Below are 24466 nucleotides of genomic sequence, written 5' to 3'. Positions count from 1 at the left end.
ACATTCCGGCACCAAAAAGCATTGTAGGTCTCACCACCATCTTATTAAGAATTTTTCCCTTTAAAGTTGAGGGGGACTTTTTTCTATCGGCACAAAAAAGCTCGATGCACATTCCTCCTCTTCAAACCCATTCAACTTGATTATGTTGATAATATCCCCCGTCTATTTCACGCTCACTCTGAACAATAGATCCCAAGATATCTAAAACATGTACTTCTCTATTAAGACTTGATCGCCCAAAGTCACATTCCTCTCACTTGGTCTATTGCTATCTTAAAATTACACTCGCTATATTCAGTTTTAGATCTACTCAAGTGGAAAATCTTTTAGATTCTAAGGTGATCTCCAAATTCAAAGTTTACCTTCAACTCCCTCTCTAGAGTCTTTTCGACAAGAAGAATTCATCAACAAAAAGGCATTACTCAAAGAATATCCTTTGCAAATGTCTAGTGAGAAACATCCATGATTAAAAGCAAAAGATTATGGACTTAAAGCTGATGCCTTGGATGTATCCACCGAAATAGAAGAATACTTGGTCAAACCACCTTGTGTTTGAAACAAGTAATAAGCTCATCGCATACATATCTTTAATGATTTGAATTAAGCGTTTATTAACTCCTTTTATTTTCAAGAACTGCTCCATAGCCACCTTCTCTTGAAACGTTTATCATAATGCTTTTTCTAAATCAAGTATAAAATAATATGTAGATCTTCTTTATTCTCTCTATATTTCTCGCATCAAACATTCAATAAATGTATGGCTTCACATATGTAAACAACCGACATGAATCCAAATTGATTTTGTGAGAAACATTAGTATCCACGTCACAACCGACGTTCCATAACTTACTCTCAAGTTTTAAAGTATGAACATTAACTTAATTTCACTTTATAAATCTTGCACACTTTGTGCAATCACCTTTAGTTCTTAAAAATATGAATTAACAACAACTCATTCTCCACTGATCTGGCATCTTTTAGTCTTCAAAACCAATATTAAAAGTTTACGTAGCTAAGAATCATTCATCTCATAAGCATTCAACATTTCTATTGGAATATCATCAGGTCCAACGGTTTTTTCACACTTAATTTTCGTTAAAGCCTCTCAACTTCAGTTTTACTAATATTGCCCAGATAAAAACAAATAAATTTTATTTTCATTTTAGAGTTGCTAAGTCACTAAAGTCAATCGTATTTTCACATTCTTAATTAAAAAGTTTAAGCAGAAATATCCATCCACCTTTTTGCTGAATATCTCTTCCTAAGAAAAGTATTTTTTGAAATCTTCATCATTAATACCACTTCACTTGAAGCTAAATCCTTACTACTCTTATCACTTTGTTTGGCTAATTTATAACATAACATCATTCACCCTCCTTTGTGATTCTAATTTATTATAATCATAAGAGACTAAGCTTTTTGCATTGCAAATAGCTTTCTTATATTTCTTATGAGCCTCTTTATAGTTCCAACGATCAGAATTATTACATCTAACCAATTTTTACAACAATTCTATCTTATTTTTATCTTTTCTTGCACATTTGGATTCCCACCACAACTATTCTTTTTAATTATTATGAGTTTTTCCTTTCGAAACATAAAAGCACATTCTTTGCATATTCAAAATAGAGGCTATCTTATGTATGGACTCAAAAGTCAAACGGTATTGAGAGATCCTATAGTTTAATTAATGGTTGCTTGCGCGTAAGCTCCCATTCAATTTTGAATCATATTCCCATATCAGTTGGACTGTTTTAGCATTTTATAATCTAACTCTGATAGCAATTTCCCTGCGCCTTTAATTTATCTTTTCATTTGTTATCTATTTGTTAAGCTTTCAAGATTTGGCTGACCCTTATAGGCCCATGGCATGAGCTGGAAGCAACGCCAATATATTCTAATTCGTTTGAATTTTAGCTTGGAAGTGCTGTGAGAAACCATCGCTTTGAATACTTTCCTATTTTCTCATTTCTGGTGTAGGCCTCTCTTTCATGGCATGACTTTATAAATCAATTTTTCAATAAAAATGTAGTTATCTATCATTGGTTTGGATGTAGTTAGATATCATACATTGTGGTTTTTAAACTCCTACAAAATTTCCCAAAATTCCTTAAAAAATAAAAAGGGCTAAATTTTCAAAATACGTCTCCCACTCATTCTTATATGATCATTTTATTTTCAGAAGTAAAATGTTTTAATTTAGTCTCTCGGGACTATACAAAATTGTACATTTGGGACTAAACGGATCAATTTAATCACATTAAAACATGAGCGGATTATTTTGAATAATTTTGTATAGTCAGGGACTAAATAGGGCCAACTTAATATCTAAGGACTAAATTGGTCATACACGAATAATTTGGGGAATTATTTTGGAATTTTTTTGTAAATAATAATATCATTTCATTATTTAAAATTAGTGAAAAGGAAATCTTAGATCTTTCTAAAGATGTTTTTCTATTTACATCAAACCATATGAATCCTTTAGGGAAGTTTTGGTGTTTTACTTTGGAGTTGAACTGGCTCCATCATATCAAAGTTATGCCCGCGAACATACCTACAAGATACTGGCTTCTATGAGGAAGAACCGTAACATTGTCTGGTCACAGCAATTAAGACAATAAGAACATCAATAAAACAGCTCACTTTGGTTTGATGGGCGATGCAGAGTTTCTGTACATTTGGGTATCCATGTAAACCAATGTTTCATGTGTAGTTTCTATAGATATTGAACAATTTAACCATTTTATCATGACAAATGCAGTTGATTCTTGAAACATTAGTGCTCAAGATCTATCTCATTATGGCATCCCTTTTTTTTTTAGGGTGATATATGATCATTTTAACTTTGGAATTCTTAGCACTATTCCAGATGGCTTATTTGATGGCTTTTAGGGTTCATTTAGATGGTTTTTCATGATCTTGTTTTTTAGGAGAAAGCTGTTAGTGTTATCTGGCTTTATTATTATTATTATTATTGGGTCACATTTTTTTAGAAATTTTTTTGTGGTCGAAAAACAGCTATTTTACACGAGATGGCAATGTGTTAGCTGGAAGAAAGTTGAACGTCCGACTTAGGCTTCGTTTGGGATAACATTCCTTACTGTTTTTTTGAAAACAATTTTCTAGTGCAAATTCTTGAAAGTAATAAAATTTTTAATAGTTCAAAAAAAATTGTACTAAAATGTCATTTTAGAAAGCTGTTCCATAGCGGAACCTTAGTATTTGTTGGTTAGCTTTTCACCATTTTGTTTTTTCAGACTTAATATCATACCTCTATTGCGCTTTATGTTTGTAATTTTCAAATATTCACTATGATGGGAGTTCTTAAAAAACAAACCTGATATGCTAGTGTGTTTTTCTATTATTTTATAATTACTCACAATAAATTAAAAAAAAAAGTTATTTTTTCGCCGCCGCTTCTCTATAACTAATGTTACAAAAAGCCTGGCAGCAACCCAAAAACAAATCCTTATTCAAGAAAATAAAGTATAATACTCATAATACTCTTTTAAAAAAATTCCCATATCAAATATGCATAATCCTTGCAAATGGCGACTTTATTAGAAAATGAGATTCCATTATACTTGAGAACGCTTCACTGAATGCCTTTGAATTGATTTAAATCTACATGTTCTTCGCCCTCTTCAGTCCTCATGCAGGCTTTTGGATTAGGTTCGACGACTGGGTACAGTTTGCCACTGGGATGGAGAACATTAGGGATGTGACTCCATTTCCTCGGATCGCCCTCGGTCTTGGCTGATTTTAATGCGCGGTATGAAGATTCCCAACAACTTGTAATCTTTTTAATTTTTTTTCTCCACAAATTCTTCTGAAATTTAGAGGGCCATTTGTGATTGTTACATTTGTGTTTTGCATTTCAGTTGAGAAAATTATCTTGTCTGCTTCTTCATTTTATAAGGTATTTTGTTACGAAGCGGACTGGTCCCTCTTGGACGGTCTGTTGCTCACTCCAGGCGGGAAGCCATGCGAAAAGGGGCGGAACCCCTGTGACGAGTTGCTGAAACTGATTTTGGGAGGAGAATTTTGAATGAGGGGCTGTTTAGGAGTCCATTATTGTCCTTTATGATTAATTTGTATAATTAGGAGATTTAGGGGGGAAAGAGAGGGCATCGTTGAATTTGAATGAGAAGTTTGAGATTCTTGGGGTGCTTGGGCTCTAGGGTTTGCTTAGAGATTTGTGAGAGTGGTTCTTCCTCTCGATCTAGAACGTTGTATCTTTCTTTGTTTTGCTTGATTGCAGTGAAATACAAGTCTTTTTCTTGTGTTTTCTTCTCTGATTTCGCTGTTTTCCTGCTGATTTCTGCTGTGGACAGCCAGTTTGCTGTTGTATTTTCACTGGTTTGGTTAGGAGAAATATTTGAGAACTCAAGTACTTCCTATTCAAATTGGGTATCAGAGCATCGATTTGGGGACCATTGGCGGGTGAAATCCTGAAAATTTCACGGTTTTTTGGCATTGAGAAAGATTTCTATGGACTCGTAGAACAAGAAAAATGACCGGAAAGAAGATGGAAGTCCTAGAAGGCGAATTTTGGCCAATTAAAATCAGATTTGGAGGAAAATTCGAATTGTTCGTTGAAATTCTTAAACACGCCAATAATGAAAGGTGGATGGGAAGTTCACGGTCATGGGAAGAGATGATGAAGAATTACTTGAGAGAAGACTAATCCGACAGCGTCGGAAGGCAAGAAGACTATCGGCGACCATGGCGTAGGAGGAAATTCGAAACCCGCTTGGAGGAGAATCCGGCAGGTAGAGAATCCTTGGGGACGAGGACGACATGCCACCTCTAGAGCCACTTTCTAAGAGATGGATGAGCATGGAAGACGTCGAGCGTGCTGATTTTCAGCGTCGAGGTGGCTGATTTTCAGCGTCAAGGCGTTGATTTTGAGGAAGGAGGGGGGGAATAATAGAGGGAAGTTGCAGATTTTTGGCGAAAGAAGAGAAGAATATCAGTTGTCGAGGTGCTAAATTCAGCGTCGAGGTGCTGATTTTTGAAAGGGGAAGAGGAGAATATGATGACGGGATGTTGGATACCATCTGCCGGAAGGAGGACCGGGACACTTGGGGAGCACCTCCTCTTCGAGGAATGTGAAGGTTATGGAGCAGTACCGAGGTAACAAGAAGGTTCGAAGGTGAGGAAGTTGAGAGTGCCCATCTTTGAGGGTGAAGATGGTTACCATTTGGCTTGGATATACAAGTGGAAGCGTTACTTTGCTGTAAACGGGTTGAAGATGATGAGAAGCTAACGGAGCTAGGATTGTGTCTAAAGGGCTGGCCATTAAAAGAGAAGCATAATACTAAGTGTGGCAGAGATGAGGATGCTTAGGTGGATGAGTGGCTTTACCCTTAAAGATAGGATACGAAATGAGTATATACGTGAAAAGGTTGGAGTAGCTCCAGTGGAAGATAAGATTAGAGAGAATCGCCTTAGATGGTTTGGTCACATTAAATAGAGATCTTCTGATGACACGGTTAGGAAAGTTGAGGTATTAAATTTGACTTATGTTAAAAAAGGTAGAGGTAGGCCTAAAAAGACTTGGTTAGAAAATATTAGAAATGATATTTCTTTATTAGATTTAAATGAGAATTTGACTTTTAACAGAACACAATGGAGAAAAAAGATTCATATAGCCAACCCTATGTAATGGGACAAAGGTTTGATGTTGTTGTTGTTGTTGTAAGGATTTTGAACTACATATTAGATTTATTAAAATCAAGGGCCCTTATTGCAATATAAATTTTTGACCCAAAGATGATATTTTATCTAATATAGAGTCTTTATTTCAAATATAAGAAATTTTGCTCAGATACAAGTTCTTAGATTCAAATACATGAATCCTTAAAGATTACTAAATTTAACACATCTTTTTATGGAAATTCTTCAATGCCCCCTTTTAGTTGTAGATTTACAAGGGGAGTATAGCATTATTCCATAAGTATTTTAGGAGAAAAAATTAATCGAATTGTTCTAGTTCATTTCTTTGTTCGACATTTAGGGTTTATAAGAATTCCCATCTTGTTATTAGTATTTTTTTTGTTTGCATATTCTATCAAAAAGGACACATTTGTTATTTTAATATGTATCACAACCTAGTAAAATCCAATAAAAAAGGTGAGAGGTAAGGATATTCAAAATTGTCCCTGCTCCTCACATTATCTCTTCTTCCTCTGATTTGTTTAGAAGCACACATTTGGAAAGCATGATTCTTCTTCAAAATAATATAGCTCGTGAAAGGAAGTTTTCCGGCAAAAAATGTTAAGCAAGATGCCCAAAAAAATTTCAGGTAACTTAGAAAGAACATGATTCGAGATATGACCATGACTAATCATTTTGGGACTTTAAAGAGAATATTGGAGTTAATTCAATTGTTATTCCTCAATTAAAAATTAACCAACGACATGCTCAACTTGGATATTTGTTCCTTGCAACATATTTATCTTGGAAATATGTTCCTTAGGCCATTGAAAGTCCTTTTTCTACTGTGATTAGGTTTTGCAAACTAGACAAACTGTTGTATCTTGTATGTACACAATGACAATAACAATAAGTCTTACTTCCACTATGTGGGGTTGGCTACATATCTTGTATGAAGACTATAGCACCAATTTTCAATCTCGTTGAAAAAAAAAAAAAAAAAAATCTCGTTGAATAAAAATGAGTCACCTTATGCATTTGTCCATTTGGATGTAATCAATTAGAGCAAAATTCTACTCAATAAAATAAGATATAGAAAAGCAATCGAAATTTTATTTGAGAAAGCATAGATTCAAGATTCAAATATCTTCATAAATATAATCCAAGAATGATATTGTTGATAGAATCACCAAAGGCCTTTCGTGGAATCTGTTATACAATATTTTGTCTATGCTGAACATGATGACCTCAACTTGAGGGCTGGGTCATCCTTCTTTGTACAACATATTTTGGTTCCTTTTATCTAGTTTTGTATCATTTATTTCCTTTATTTGCTTCAGCTAACTAAAAGGCGCCTATTTCAGTGTAACAGGAAAACAATCAAGCACAGCAAGTCTTAAGTAAAGGTCAGGCCTCTCAAGATAAACTCTTCTCCCGTTATTTCCTTGTCTTCTCATTCTAATGAAACCATTAATTTAATAAATATCCATTCCTTCTAATGAAAACTAGAAAATGATAGACACTAAGAAATTTTGCATTAAAAATTAAACAACCAAAAATCACATGTCATTTGCAAATCACACCATGATGAAAAAAAAATTTTCTCATATTCCTCTGAATTATGATATCTTATATAATTATGTTTGTAAAAAAATTTCTATAAATTTCATTTATTGAAGTTATAAGATTATTTTCAATGCAACAAAATTGAAGTCTAACAGGCAAAGAAAGAAATGAGAGGGTCAATGGAGAATCCTAACCTGAACCAAAACGACGAATATCAAGATACCACCAATAGCTCTCCTTCGGGAGATTCAACTCATCGAGGCGTCTTTCCAGATATTCAAGGCGTTCTTCCCTTTGGCTTCCACCAATGAGCTCTCCGACCTGAAACATAAAACTATAATTTTTAAATGAGGTACAGTACGAAACCAATTCAAAATCCCGATGCAACCCCCACCACAGCCAAATCAACATTTGCTCATGGCCTTGAAACCACACAAACACAAACATAAAGACTGAATGCAAAATTTTAGCCATTATCCACAGAAGCAAGTTATTACTACTGGTATATCCTCAAAATCATCTTCAGCTAGCCCAATATATGTATGGTGCTTGAAAATTCTATGAGGCGTGATAACTATTTAAGCTAGGAAAACACCATAGTGGCCCTTTTTTCCATTAGTACTCATCAATAAGAACGCTTGAATATTTAAAGGTAGAAAATGAGAAAAGACTTCTCACTCAAGCTTGGAGTTGAGAAAAAAAATCATTTTATTGTCGACATGCAATAGAGAAAAACCGTGCTTTTGACTTACCCGAGGAACCAACACATCCATTGCTGCAACTGTTTTCCCGTCATCATTTAGCCTCATATAAAATGCTTTGATATCCTAAAACAAAAAGGATAGGCAAAAAAAAAAAAAAAGATAGGCAACAACAACATACTAAAAACTTGCCTCTGTAAGAGTTTAAAAGCTTAAAGGTAGATGAGGTATACCTTAGGATAATCTCTAATTATCACCGGGCGACCACCAAAAGCATTTTCGGTGATGTATCTTTCATGCTCACTTTGCAAATCTGTACCCCACTTTACCTGTAAAATGGCAAACCAATGTAAAAAATGAACCACTTAATTGGAGAATTGGATTGAAAATTTGAATGTGAATTCAAGTTGAGTACATATATTTTTCTTTTCTAGTGATACTGATCGTTTCACAAACTTTAATTGTTGAAACATCACAAATTTACCTTCGAATAAGTTAAAGAGTATATCCAGGAAAGCATCCCATTAGAATAATCCATCTTTTAGTTATATCTTTCGAAATGTTGAAGCAAAAAACTCAAACAAACTTTTACTCAGAATAATCAGTAGAAATAGGTTTTCTGTAAAAGCGGAAGTCGTCATCATCATCATCTAGCCTTATAACAAACATTCAGGGCAAGCATTACTAATCTCGCACATGAAGTGTCATACTAAGAGCAAATATTTTTTAGCCACTTATATCCATAGTATTAACTTCAGTCTACGCATTTTTCTATATCTTTAGTCTACTCATTAAATTAATTTTCTTTACTCATCATAATAGAGGAACACAAAGATGAGACTAAATTAGATAAAGAAAAGAAGTTGATATGACAATATGAAATATAAATATGCAATGATAACAAATAATTGCATACTTTACACTCAATTCATTTTGTGCTGACACATTTAAAAATTGAATATGTATGTGCACTGAAATAATCATGGATTGCCAACCCCACATAGCGGGATAAAGGTTTGATGTCGTAGTAGTTATAGTGCTACTAAAATAGTCACAGATGTGAGATGAAAAATCATTACTGGAAGTAAAAATAGCACAAAGGCAGGAGAACTTTTTCTACCCAATCAACTTTGTGATTGAGTTGTGAACTGCAAGCTACTGATTCACAAAGGAAGTTAGATTGCTATGGTAAGAAATTTTGTTAGGACTAGAAAAAAATTTTAAATTAAGAAACTATGAGCATATAAAATTGTTTACCAAAGCTTCTGACAGCTACAACACTAAAAGCCTCACTTGTTAGTGTTGTTCTGCTTTTATATTATTCTGTTTTGTACAAAATAATGTCACCACACCACTCAAAGACGGAATAGTTGTTCTGCAAGTGCTTGTCCATAATTGTCAAGCCATGGAAGAGGTGAACATAAAAGTGTAAGTCTCCCGCCACAGCTTTCCCACACAAACTAAAATTTTGATATGCTAGACTTTTCAAAAGCAATAAGAAGAAAAACACTAGCGAATAAGGCACTATGTAACTAAAACCCACGAAACTTGCACAGTTCACAACAAAAACACAAGCGAATAAGGCCCAAGGTAACTAAAACCCACGAAACTTACAAAGTTTACAACAATATGAGATAAAGATGGATAAACAAAACAACGCCTTTTCAAGAAAATCTTGCTCACTCAGACACTAAACTTGGATAATACGGTTGAATTGCTTAACCATTAGTGAAAATTATAAGCACACTGCAATTCAGACATATTTGCCTGCCCACAAGATTTCAAAGGGTTGAGCATTCACCGAATAGAGTATCTAAAAAGATATTCAACGGCTGCAGAAACTAGCAAGATTAAGATGACTACTGACTGTTGGCTCAAGAAAAATGGCACGTCGGCACGAATCCCACTTTGTAGCCGTAGGATTCCATTTCGCTTAAGTCAGATTATAATTAACCAAATTTTTCCTGTGGGTAGTGTCGGGGTTTAAATAGATCTGGGTCCTTATTTCCCATAAGCTCAAGCACTCATATTTAATTACCCCTCTTACACATAAGAGAGAACTCTCGATTAAGGATAAATAAATTTTAGGTGTTTTTAGTTTCAATGATAAGAGAAATGGAGGTAAACCAAATCAAGATCCCATGATTCCGTCATCTCGGGTATATCGTAGGTTTTAGTCTACCAAGACTAACAATCATTGACCATAATGTCCAAGGAATCTGATTAACATCCATGGGTTGCCACCTCTCAGGGAACTTGAGTACACTGAAATTAATTATAAATTTTAATTTTATTGGGAGTTTTGTGGTTTACATCTATTAGAATACCCATAAGTAAATTTAGTTTGTGATTTATAACTCTATTATAAGTTACCCAAATGTTTAAATTGAAGCGGGTATTATGACTCCTATTAGAAGTAGCCCTGGTATTTGAATTTAGGTCAAGACTTATATCTTTCATTCAAAGTAGCCCGTAAGGCGGGTCTTACTACTTCTATTAGAAGTAGCCCATTGATGGCTCTTATAGTTTAGCCATATAGCTAAATTGTCCGTTAATTTTGAATTTGATTGGAAGGTCTTATGTCTCCCTAAGAAGCTACCTGTAGGTTTAATTTGGAGTGAGACCTACGACTCAACTTATGAGTTACCCATAGATGGGTCTTACAACCTAGCTCTACAACAAGACTATCCAAGGGCTTAATTATTTGGGTAAGTGATGTAAAACCACTAGGAGTTACTTTGAGAAATTAAAAGGCAAAAGATTAAAGCTTTGCTCGTTTTAAATTTACAACTATCACATAAAAGTAAGTTAAGAATTCGAAAGTTTTAACTTGCTTAGGCCCAAAAATATGCAATAGAGATTAACCAAAACAATTCATTCAAAATTCAAGAAGATGTGAATGCAAAGTACAATTAACAAAACCCAACGTTTAACAATGAGAGGTTCACCTCGGGGCCGTTTCACTCAAATATTAGTAGGCTTTTAGCGGAGACAGAGTAACCATACGATGAAAGGTATTACCACTAGGGAGAAGATGCCGAAGAACTTCGTTGGTGGAGAGGTAGCCGGTGGGGAAGGATGTAGTGGGCGGCTTACGAGGCTCCAATCGTAGTTGGAGAATCGTCGATCGATGATGCTCACTAGAATCGGGACGACTCGCTCCAAATATTCGTCAACTGTGGCGTCGTCTTCAAATCCTACGTCAAAGCACGGAGATCGGAAGATATTGATGCTTCCGTCGGCGTCGAATACTAATCCCCACTCAAACTCGGGATCCGCCATTCAACATTGTAGAGAATCGGGGAGAGAGGTGTCGTCTTCTCCTTGCCTTGCTGAAATTTCCCAAGAGAGGGAGTGAGGAGGTGGTCGGCCAAAACAGAGAAGGAAGGGGGCGGGTGGATGGGATGAGGAAAATTAGGTTAGGAAAGGGGAAGAGGAGAGTTACACAAATCTGAAATTAATTTCAGAATTTGAGTAAATTGGAGGGAAGCAAATTTGAAATTGATTTCAAATTATCAATAGAATTAAGGGGAACTTAATGGGCATTAATGTGGCCCATTAAGGAGGCCGGCGGCTCAAGAGAGAGAGAGGGAGAGGGTGATTTCAAAAATCTGAAATTTAATTCAGATTTTGAACGAAAATAGGGGAGGATTAATTTGAAATTGATTTCAAATTAATGGGTTAATCAATGCCTTAATTGGTGGCATGAATGAGGGCCCATACATGGTGGACGGCGGCTTCAAGGGGGAGGGATTTGGTGTGGGAGCAAGTAATTAGTTTCCAAATTGGCACATGAGGTTTAAGAAAGATTAGGATGAAATCCGTTTGAATTTGAATATCGTCATGAAAACGGATTTAAAACTTTAATAATTTGGAATTTCCAAAATTGGAAAGTTTTTGAAATTCAAATTTTGAATTTTCAAAATTGGGATTCGTGGTGGATGGGGGATGAGGCCGACGGTTGAAGCTTACCGGCGGGTGGTGGAAGGTGGGGTGGCCGGCGGCTAAGAGAGGCCTAGGGCCGGCGGGTTTGGGGAGAAGGAAGAAGAGCGGGATGAAGGGGATAAACCACGAGCCACAAACTCTTCCAATGACTGGTGGGTATTGCTTTTTCCTTCACCTTGGGCTTTCTCTCTCACTTCTCTCTAGCTCTCATGCAAGACGAGTAAGAAGAAACAAAATCAAATTTTCATTCAATAATTCATTAACCTCAAAACAATACATGAGACCACTATATATAGGTCTCAACTCATACAAATACCAAATTTCCCTCTAGGCTACAATGACAAAATAACTCCCCATAGGGGTAAAAAAGGAAAGACAGTAAATAAAACAATATAATAATAAAAATACATCATAACATCTAAATCAAAAGTAGAGGCGCTGAATCGTGGTCGTCGATCTGCGGTTTCGCAGGCGATAAACATGTCGGTAGCGTGTGTCGATGTCATCATCAGTAAGTCTTACAGCTTCCCTTTAAAAGTTGTCTAAAAAATGGGTCTTACAACCTGATCTTTTAGATTAAGATGCTCGTTAATTTTTATTTGAGTGTTTGATATTTCATTTAGAAATTTTTTAAATAATAGGTCTCACGACTCCCTTTAGAAGTTGCATAGTTATTGGGTAGGACATATTTTACTGCTCCCCTTTGGAAGTAGCCCAATGGCGGGTCTTACAACATAGCCCTATAGGCTAAGATGCCTATTAATTTTTGTTTGGATTGAGATAAGTCTTATGACTTCCCTTAGGAAGTTGCTTGAAAATGGATTTTACAACTTAATCCTTTAGACTAAGATGCTTATGAATTTGAATTTGACAGTTTAGATTTTAGGGTTATTACAATTTATTTAGCAATTTTCTTAAAACGTGGGTCTTATAGAAGTGGCCCAATAGTGAGTCTTATAACATAATCGTTTAGACTAGAATGACGAAAGGTCAAATTATTTGTTTATTTGAGTGAACAGCTGTTGTTTGTTAGCTTGACACCAGATTGTAGTTTTCAGTTGTTTACTAGCTTCACAATTACTAGCTACCAGTTGTTGTTGTGCGATACTAGTATTTTTGCTACAGTATTTTGTTCTTTTTTTCAGTGTTGTAGACTGTACTAGTAGTTACTTTACCAATAGCCTATTCTACTTGTTCTACTTTTTGTATGTAACTTAGTGCAGCACTTGTTTTGTTTCCTACTTTAGCATTTTTTATTTCAATGCAAATGAATTTTATTTAATTGTTTGCAGGAGCTCATGTTGATTCAATAGAGGATTTGCCGTGTTTATGAAGAACAGAGTTTGAGAGTTCTTTGTATAGGGTTTGGAGAGCAGTGGTATTTGAGAGTTTCAATGTTTAGTTGAGTTGATTGAGTTGTTGTTTTAAGAGTTTGAGAGTTGGTCATGTTTGAGTTATCGAGTTTGGAGTTGTCAGTTGAGTTTGTTGGTTATGTTTGAGTTGTGAGTTTGAGTTGAGTTGTGTTTGAGTTGTTGAGTTTGGGTTGAGTTATTTTAGTTTTTTTAGTATGAACATTATTAATTTTATGCATTTTACTTTGTTTTAATTGATTGGTTGATTGGTTGGTGATTTTTTTTTTTAAATTGGTTGGTTGATTTTAAATTTTAAGTTAATTAAATTAATTACTTATATTTTATTATAGGTTGAATGAATTTTAAATTATTCAATTAAATAAAAATTGTTTAATTTGATTAGTTATTTAATTAAATGTTAAATTGATTAATTAAATTAATGAATTTAATTTGGTTGACTAATGAAATTAAATTTGATTAAGTTGTTTAATTTTAATTAGTTAAATGAGAATTTAAATTAGTTGAGTGGTTTTTTTAAAATTTAAATTTTATTTAAATTATTATTTTATTGGATTACGTGTATTTACTTTAAATTACATTTGATTTAAATGAATTGTTAAATTTATTAAAACTTAAATTAGATTTTTAAATTAAGGTTTTTAATTTAATTAGATTAATCAATTTCATGTTAATTAATTAAGAAAATTAATCACCGCTCTCCAAATGCTCCAAGAGAAAAAAGTTTTGTAGTCTTTCGAGAGATTTCAGCAGCCTCCCGACATCACCTCTTCTTGCAAGGAGGTCAGGACGACACTTGCCGATAATTTCTTCCTAGCTAGGCCTAAGGTCGACAGCGCGAGGCCTTGAATTTAAATCATCTCGGCCGGACCTAACGTTGATGGCACGAGTTCTTCACTTTGAAACCATCTCGGCTAGACTAAGGTCGACAGCATGGTGTCTTCAATTTAATTCTTCTCGACCAGATTTAAAATTAACGGTGCGAGGGCTTCGATTGGAAACCATCATATTCAGATCTAAGATTGATGGCATATGGTCTTTGAAATTGCATGCATGTGTGTTCTGTGATATATATATATATATATATATATATATATTATTGACAAATATTTCTTTGTGATATATTCAAGGATGGATATAAACTCATGTAAATTGAAGAATACAACAGGGTATCAGGCTGTGTTTGTCCAAAGTCGAAGGCAACACATTTTATTAATTGAAATCATCGAATGGGAGTTGCTTTGCGAAGCAATGCATCGTTTTGAGCATAAAACTGTTTGTTCTGGGACTGGAGAGATTTTACGAAAATATTCAACTCTTCCATCAAATTATTATTATTATTTTTAAAGTTAGTCAACACTGATGTAGACAGGGAACACTGGATTAACTACAGAAACTGTTAACTTCTACAAAACATATAATCTACATATCTGGTAAAAAATGCAACATAATAATCTGTTGGAAAGATGCCTCACAGGGAATTCAAATTTCCTTTCTGCTTTAAGGAGAAGTTCAACGGCATCGGTATAAGTCAACTGAATGAAATCTTTTTCCACTATATCCTGCGAAAAACTAATATTCTGTTACTTGTGAACGTGGAGTGTAATTTTTTTTTTCAAATACAATTAAAAGAACAGGAAATGATCATGAAATAAGGCCAAAATTTTTGCAAAGGATGCTCCATATTATCTTTCAATTGAATTACAATTTACAAAGGGTAAAACAGAAACAATAACAAGTTCAGGTGCATACCCTTAATCTATTGACAATTCCCTTCTCAATCCATGTGTCAAAAAAGTCCATATCTTCTTTGCAGTTCTCAAGGACATACTTTACCTGCCAAAGAAATATTAAGTGTAATCATATGCCCTGCTGAAAGGGAGATATCACTAGCTTTAATAGCGTGGAAGTAAAGCTCTCCCATGGGGGCTTCAACATTGTGAGTGTGAAGGCACATATAGCAGATCTTCTTTTCTTGGTTTCAGGTTTCAACATACATCTATAGTAGGAAGCGTCAAAAAGGTTATGCCTCAAAACTAAAATGTATAGCATATCTTTTTCCATAAAGGTACAATGGCGTCCTTTGCCTGCCTTTGCTTTAAACTACCTTTCTTTGCTATTCCACTTCATTTTTCCTCATTGCAACTCTCCAAAAAATAAATAAAAAGTGATATTCTCAATTTATGTGATTCTCATAGATTTCCCAAATTACTGGTCATATAGAGTTATGGAAATAATATTCATGCAACTTTAATTTACTTTATTATACTCTCCCACGACAAGAGGTCACAGATCTTGAACTATACTGAGTTTTGAAAGCATCCATTGTGGCAACACTTCTATTTATCTCATATTCTTCTCATATGCTAAATGTGGCTGCACGCCCGTTAACAAGTAGAGATTTTTTTGATAAACTTATAATGACTTATTATTTCTCAGATTCTAGACTCAATAAGATGGAGAAAAAAACCTTAACTGATGATAATGTTTAGATGCTTTGAAGCCTTGCTCAAGAAGTTATATAAAAATTAATAAATGTACAATACATGATTTTTTTCACTAATGTTAATTCTCCTACCATCATTATAAATTTGAACCTGTCAGGTATAATGTATCATATCTCTTATTAAGTTTTTCAATCTTTGAGTCTCCAAAACGTCTAAAAATAAAGCCCATGAATCTTATACTTCCTAATGGCAGTTTATGTGTGCGTCTTGTCGTGGTCTAACACTTCCCAAAAACAGCACTCACTTCGAAAATAACAGCAATACAATGCATGACAGAAAAAAATAAATAGTTAACAAGAAACCTACTACATACTGGAGATAGGCAGTGGCGCATGCCATGTCATCATTCAAATCAGCAAAAGCAAGTTCAGGTTCAATCATCTGCTCATGCCAGTCAAAGCCATATGAATGTCACAAAACTGTGATATAAAGAATGTATTTTGTACTAGTGAAAGATTTTTACCCAAAATTCAGCCAAATGCCTTGAGGTGTTTGAGTTTTCTGCCCTAAAGGTAGGACCAAATGTGTAAACCTGGAAACAATCAGCACATTCTATGACTTGATATAAACTGAGCCAAAATAAATTACAGAGAAGTTTGCCCGAAAAATAAAGTAGTACATCGGATAGGGCAGATGCATATGTTTCGGCATTCAGTTGGCCGGATACGGTCAAAAACGCTGGTTTTCCAAAGAAATCCTGGCAGCAGGCAAGATACAAAATGAGGAAAATGGAAAAAAAAAAATAACCATATAAATAATTAAATAAGCAGTTAGTGGGAGCTGACAAAATATGCTAAACTTAAATTTATGCAGGATGAAAACTCTAAGAACAAAGCACCTTAAGAAAGAATCACAAGAATGTATGTCTAATTGATAGTTCTCCTAGCCATGACAAGATAATTGTAAAATCAATAATCTGTACAAACTAAGCTTCTTTGTTTACATTAGGATCCTGATCAGGTGGCATGCATAAAACATCTTCTGCCTATTCATGAAAATCGAATTTTTATTACCTTAGGCGTTCTTCTACGTTTAGGACCAATTTGTTTTGAATGAAGTGATTGGAAGTGGGTGGAACTAATGTCATAATTGAGAAAAGAAATAAGAAGAGAGATGCAAGAAGGGAAGATAAAGAAGATTCACCGGTGATTTTGACATAAAAGACCTCAAAATTTTATTAATGCTCAATCCATCAAGCAATCCTCAATACAATACCAAAATCTTTTATCAACCTTAGGACTTACAATACATTCCTAATAATGCATCAACTACTGAGGAAATGAATCATTTATCCCTAATTGCATAGATATGAGATATTTAACATATTTAAAATATCAATATTAAATTCACACATGCTTATAAAATAATATGAAATCGAATCCTAACAACGATATTTCTTCTGCACCATGCACCTAAATTCAAAGAAACTCTTCCTAAGAGCTGGAAGGTACCTACAGTGGTGGTGGAGGCGGAATTGTTTTGTGCACAACTTTAAGCAAATCAAAAAGTATGTAGACATAATGGCCTAATGGTTGTGAAGGTGATCGATAGACATCATGGGATTATTAGGTACTGAAAAATCCATGAATAATCTGGAGATTTTGGAGCTGAATGTGAGCTAGAATCCCACAAGAGATTGACTGAGGTGGCAGTAGAAAGTCAACATTATGAATAAAAAAGTTAATGATATAAATAACTCGTATATTAGCCTTGATTGATGATGGGGAATTTGGATATCTTTTTGCCTTATGCCATTGTATATGAGCAGTAAGACAATCAAATGGGAAGTAGTAGGTACTTATTATTAATTGGGAAATTTAACACTTTGTTGTAAGTCATGGAATTTTCATCCCCCATCTAAAAATTATCATTATAGATTTTTTTTTTTTCATTATAGATAATTAATTTAGTAGATCTATCTGCATTAGCAATAGCCTTTTCAGACAAAACAACTATGTGCTCTTATTTTGTAGATCCCTGAGGCAACTTATCACAAAGAATTCAATCTGATAACTTCTTGTCATCTGCCTAAGTTTCATCGGGAGTATTTATTTCATTCTGCATTAGAGTGCCAAGGTCTCACTGACATACATTAACAACAATTTTGTTATCATCACTTGGAGGTTCAAAAATGTTTATTAATAACCAAGTCAAATAAAACTTTAGCATCAAGGCACTATCTGTTAGCACTTACCATATAAGCTTCATTGTTTGGGGATAATATTCTCCTCGTCAATTTTGAGATGATCCAAAAGATATGAAAGAAGCCTCGTCAAAATATTTTCAATATCCGCTAAAACAAGTGTCATGGTAGTGTGCACTGAGGGGAAAATAGTATTTGACTGCTTCGATCATAATTGTCTAAAGAAATTTATGAAACATGTCAAAAATAAAACCATCGCATTCAAGATCTAATATCAAAACAATGGGTCAAACCTTGGCAACTATAATAAGTATTGAAACTTTATTAGAAAATAAATAGATTGACATCTCATTCAAATCCTTGAAATCTCCAACAATCAGTCCAAAAATATCATTCCTTAAATTGTCAACATATGAAGCATTTGGAGCTGCTACTCTTATGATTTCAATAAAATAGGAGGCAACACCAACATTCATTTCTAGATCGAAATGCTTGAAAAAAATCATTATTTCCTTCATAGAAATGTGAAAAGCATTACTAAGAAGAAAATGCAATTGGTGTGCATGAAAGGAACGAGTCGTCAGCTTATTATTCACTTTTTTGCTTCAGTCCTCAAGATCCTTGTTCCTAAGCATCATTAGCAAGTAAAGGATATGCAAATCAGGATGCTCCAAAACAGTACATCATTAATAGCCAAGGAAAAAACCTAGAAATAGAAGTATTGGGCAGATTAAGAACTAAGATGGAGTCAGGTTAGCAGAGATCAAAACTATGTACACCCTACTTTTTTCAATTTTCTACCAACAAAAAATATGAGAATAGTAAAGGTTTGCTTGAATGCATGAGGAAAGGTGAGTGGCGACCAGATGGTAGCGAACAATTAGAATGGCACAAAAAATGCATATAATGTAGAATATATAAACAATTCAAGAGTTAAGAAAGTCTAAGAATGAATTGCACTTCAACTAACAGGTAAGAGTAAATGGCACTCATTATCAAACAATCAACTAACAAAGTATGGAAATAATAAATTAGATGTAGTTCATCCAAAACAAAGAAATACTAAGTTGCAAATTCACAAAGAAGTATGATAAACTAGATTTAGTCCTCAATCCTCATCATATTCATTGATATCATCATCATCATCATCTTCATCCCCTACAAGAAAATCTTCCTCAATTTCATTCTTTTCATATAAAAAATGTTCTAAACCTAGGTGTAAAGTAGGTACACATCCCTTGTCATATCCTTTTTCTTTTCCCTTGGAAGAATTTCAAACATCATGCCTCATTTCACAAGCAGCACTAGCCCTAGGCTTGAAGGTTGCTTAAAAAGAGTGAACAAGAGAGGTGTAGAGCTCAGTGTTTTTGTTCTATAGGCGGGAGAGATTACGGTGGGCTGTCTTAGAAAGATTTGGGATGTTCTTAGGCTTGTGGGGAAGATACTAGAGGCAGATAAGATTGTGGATGGGTTTTGAAAAATAAAATATGGAGGGGAAGATTAAAAAAACCGACAAAACAAATAAAATCTTAATTCACCAATGTCCATTTGTTTGGATCAAAAAGGGATATTGCTCACAAGCAAAGTTCAATATTCATTCAATAATAATATTATAGAGTTGGATCAGTCAGAAACTTCTTATATAAGGAATGAATTTTTGTTTCCTACAAGTCGATTAGGCTGCAAATCTGAATGTTCTATAAATATTTTAGATGGCCAAGTATCAAGTGCAATAAAAATAAAAGTAGAAAATATGTCAAGAAGCATAATTAACAAAATAGAAGTCAATCTAAGTTCCTATGATGCAAAGCAAGGGGATTGAAAGTAAAATAAAATACAATCACTAAAATTATATTCTCATGATGGATACTTCTAAAAAATAGCTTCAACAAATTTATCAAGATTTATACCAACATGTTGTAATATAGGTGATAGAAGGCTATGAATATGACGTGCTACAGAATACCGTATCATATATTGAATAATCTTATAGAGCTGGATCAAGAGGTCTCAAAAACAAATTGTCAATGTCACTACGCAACTCAAAGTATTTGGTGAGGTGAAATAGTAGATCTGGCAATGATGATCTAAATGTAAGAGCTCAGTTAGATTGTATGTCTCACAGGAATGATAACTCATCAGTCAGCTCACTAAGGAATGTGTCAAATAAAGCATGTTAAAAATTTGAGATCACACAATATATATGTATCTGTCTATCTGAGGAGGCAATAGCGCATCAACCTTCTTGAGAATACAAGTTTCAATAGGCTCACTAAGGGTGTGCCATGGAAACAGATTTATCATGCTCCTCATAATATATGTGCTCATCAAAATGAATGGTTAAGGCAGATGGGTTTCGATGGTTATTAGGATAACTACCTAAGGAAGATGTAGGAGGGGACCATGGGCATCAGGATGTATGTCTAAGGAAGGCATATCATAAGGGGTATCTATGACAGAGGAGGATCAGCATATATGAGTCAATTACAATCAACAAGAAGAATACATTTTCCTTGTGGTTGGAGATAGGTTTGAGTTCAAGATTATATTGCACAAGCTAGTGTTCCATATCTACTTATTTACTTGATAGGGAATAGTTTGATCGTTTTATTATTGTATTTAAATACAAAAATATTGTCTCAACCATAGTGAATATGATGTGATGCAAGAGTTGAGTTACATAAGATTAAAAAGAAGATTTAAACAATAGCTCAACCAAATTATATAATCATGTTTCAAATTAAATTTGGTTACAAGAATTCGTAGTGTTTAACTTATTTAGGCAAAGGAATTACAAGGAGATAACCAAACTATTTAAGCAAATACAAAGGAAAACATAAAGTTAAAAGCTAGTGAATGGAATCCAACGATTAATACGGAGTTGTTCACCTTGAGGCCTCTTCTCTCTTTCCTACGAAACAAGGTTGAGCGGCGGAAGATCGTCCAAGCTAGTAGTGAGGTTGCCACGAGGATGGAGGAGCCAAGGAACGTCGTTGTGGAGAAGGAGCGCGGAGGTGGAGGTGGAACGGGCGGATGACCTTTAATGATCCACGTGTAGACGGAAAAGTGGTCGTCGATGGAATCCACTAGTGTTGGTAGAATCCGATCCAAATATTCTTCGACTGTGTCATCGAAATCAAAGCCTACGTCGAAAAATGGTGATTTGAGGATGTCAACTCTTCCTTGGTTGTCATACTCAAACCCGAAGTTCCACTCGGGTTTCTCCATGCATTCTTGAAGGTGAGAATGGGTGGTCGCCGCAAGAGGCTTTCCAATGGGAGGGAGAGAGGGGCGGCGGGTTGGAGAGGGGATGGGGAGGCCGGCGGTAGAGCAAGGGTGAGAGGAGGAGGGTTTTGTTTGAGAACTGAAATTAATTTCAATTCTAAGGGATTTGGGAGGGAAAATACATGAGGTTTGAATTTCCAATTGAATGCAATTAAGGCATTAATGGAAAATTAATTAATTGGAGCAATGAAAGGGCCGGCGGTGGAAAGAGGGGTGGGATTTAAAAAAAAACTGAAGTAAATTTCAGTTTAGGTATAATTGGAAGGAAAAGAAAATTAGACTTAATTAGTATTTCAAATAAGGGGAGGAATTAAAACCCAAATTAATGGGATTCAATCCAGGGAAGGGGCCGGCGGCATTGCTAGGGAGAGAGAGAGGGAATTATGGGGAGAGGGGAGAGGGTTTCCAAAAATAAAATGATGACTAGGAAAATATGAAATAAAATCCAAATCAATTTTAATTTAATTAATTCAGATTCATTCAAAACTTTCCAAATTTGGAAAGAAATTGAAATTTGAAATTTCAATGAGAAATAGGTGAGGGGATGTGGGGAGGTGGTGGAACGGAAAGGAGGCCGGCGGCAAGGAGGCCGGCCGGCGAAGCTATGGTAGCCGACGGGTGGATATAGGGCAGGCGGCAATAGAAGCTTGGCTTCTTGCTCCCTCTTCTCTACTTGGGGTCTTTGGTGGCTGAGAGACAAGAGACTAGAGATCTCAAGCCTTGGTTGATTTCTACAAGTGAACTCACAAAGAGATCACACAAAGAGCTCACTAAGAGATCTCTACGATATTGAACTCACAAAGAGAACAAAGCATAAGAAAATTTCATTCAATAATTCAATATCCCATACATGATACAAGGGGCCATATAAATAGGCTCCAAATGAAAGCAAATGCAAAAGTCTAAAATGCCCCTCGGGCTACAAGATAAAACTAATACCCACAAGGGTAAAATGGGAAAAAACTGAAAAGCAACAAGTAATGTAAGAACTGCAGAAACAACAAATCATCAGTAGTAAAGGCTATCCATCATAGCCGTCGATCTCCGGTGTCGTCTCTGATAGACGCGCCGAAATCTCCTGTCAATGCCCCCATCAGAATAACATACATGTCATATGGTAAATGTTTGCATAAAATAATATGTTATGTCCCTGGGAAAAACATCCCACCAACTTTGATTCTCATAACTCCTCAGTCTGATGGAAACCAAGTCTCTAGTGATCATAAAAGACATCTAATTTGCCAGGTAGCATGGAATGGTGTATGGTGTGTCTTGGGCTATAAGTTGGTCCTTATGAGTACTTTGAGTAGATCCAGCATTCATTATATTACGACTATCAATAACTGTTACATCTCAACCTCATGTTCCAAAAGAAATCCACGTCTGTGAACAGTAATCCGTGGGAAGACTACCTGGATAGCATTAATTACTTCCATTGATTTAGGAATAATTGTATTCTCATTATTATAGAGTTATTTGTTTGCTTATCAATACACCTTGTATAGATTGTATAATAAAATTCAAACTTTTCTCTCTCAAATTCTTAGTTTTAACATGGTATTAGAGCCAACGACCTTAATTGCCGTTGGAGAACGATCTTAGATCGTCGAAAGAGGAAGAGAAGAAGAAGAAGCTTGGACTTGATCGTGCCGACCCGGACGGGATTAGACGGAGTCGAAGCTTCAATCGGAACTTCCGATCCAAGAGGAAGGCCAAAGTCATCGAGACTCCCGCTAAGAGCCGAACGTCCGAGCGTATCCGGAGAAGGAGCATCTTCGGCTGTCTTCTCCCGAGCTGACGGACGAAGAAGCGGACGGCGGACGGCGAGCACCCCGATCCGACAGGGAGGGAAGATCGTCGAAGGAGCACCCCGCTCGATCCTCACTTCAGATCGCACGACCAGTCGAAGCTGATCGGAAGCTCGATCCACGTGTGTGATTCGCGGGAGAAAGCCGCGCCTGAGTGTGACTTGCGCCCTTGCCCTAGTCCAATCCGAGCCTCTTTAAGGCTCCACCGATTCTTTTTGTGTTTTTGTAACTCAAAAAAAAAAAAAATCGACCTTTATTGTCCATTAGAAAAAATCTTGAGAGCCTTCATTGCTGTCCAAAAATCAAATTGATAGTTTTCATTACTATCAAAAATGTCAGAAATCAACTCCTCTTCAAACACTGACCAACTTGAGGATTCTGTGATGCACCAAGGTCGAGGTGACCTTCAAAGCATGCAACCTTCCTATCGTCTAAATGAGAAGAACTACCTAAAGTGGTCTCAATTTGTGAAGACCTACTTGAAGGGGAAAGGGTAAATACATCACCTCCTTGGAGGAGGACCAAAAGAAGGAGATCATATTTTTGGGGCATGGGATGAAGCAGACTCCATGATTATGTCATGGTTGTGGAATTCCATGACTCCAGAAATTAGTGATACATTTATGTTCCTTTCAACTGCAAAGGACATATGGGATGCTGCCAGACAAACCTACTCCAAAGCTCGTGATGCGGCCCAAATCTTTGAAGTTAAAGTCAAAGTTGGAAGCACGAAGCAGGGGAATAAGACCGTGATGGAGTTTGCTACCATTATACAAAATCTGTGGCAGGAACTTGATCATTATAGGTGCATTGAAACCAGATGTCCGGAGGATGCTGCGATCTTAAAGAACTTTATTGAAAAAGATAGTTTATGATTTTTCTTGCAGGACTAAATGCATAATTGACCAAGTTAGGGTTCCAAATTCTTGGGCAAGGAGAGAGCCATCACCAATGAACCATTTTCCTCATCAGCGAGAAGAAAGCCGACGAGGGAGTGATGTTAGAACCGAAGGCAGTTGAAAGCTCAGCAATGGATGAACAACAGAATCGTCATGGAAGGAGAAGGGTAAAGATTCTTCAAAGTTCAAGATGAGACTCACTTTGGCTGCAGCTGATTGCAAAAATTCAAGACACACAAAGGAAATGTGCTGGAAAATTAACATGGAAAAACGCCTCCAACAAGGAGTGGAATCAAAGGGTGAAACAAGGAGCACATCACATGCTAACCACACTACAAGTAAGCCAGAGCAAGTCAAACATGGAGAATACAATAAAGAAAGATATTGAAAATTAAAATGACTCCTGGTATCTCTTGAAAACCAAATGCTTCTTCTTCACGTTGCCTATCAAGGTAAGACTCTTAATGTCCTTTTAGTTTAAGTGCTTCCAGAAAATCATCCTAAAGGAATTATGGTTAATTTGATTCAGGAGCCACATTCACAATGACCACACTCACCTACCCACCTCCATAAAAACCCCC

The 24466-nt window shown here is 35.5% G+C and overlaps 1 protein-coding gene across 1 annotated transcript in view; it reads right to left on the bottom strand.

Annotated features, from left to right (window-relative positions):
- The window catches only part of LOC110092708 (asparagine--tRNA ligase, chloroplastic/mitochondrial), a gene marked incomplete in the record, with an annotated part of 43166 nt that overhangs the window by 3135 nt on the left and 15565 nt on the right, over positions 1-24466 (bottom strand). Inside the window, 8 exon segments of the mRNA XM_020817365.2 lie at positions 7422-7548; positions 7980-8054; positions 8162-8257; positions 14719-14805; positions 14996-15079; positions 16057-16131; positions 16214-16282; positions 16370-16447. Coding sequence (XP_020673024.1) covers positions 7422-7548; positions 7980-8054; positions 8162-8257; positions 14719-14805; positions 14996-15079; positions 16057-16131; positions 16214-16282; positions 16370-16447 — 691 coding nt within the window.

This window comes from Dendrobium catenatum, unplaced genomic scaffold (assembly GCF_001605985.2).
Source record: "Dendrobium catenatum unplaced genomic scaffold, ASM160598v2 fragScaff_scaffold_612, whole genome shotgun sequence".
Classification (NCBI taxonomy): domain Eukaryota; kingdom Viridiplantae; phylum Streptophyta; class Magnoliopsida; order Asparagales; family Orchidaceae; genus Dendrobium; species Dendrobium catenatum.
Note: the sequence above shows the minus strand (reverse complement) of the source record. Positions and strands in the feature narration are given on the sequence as shown.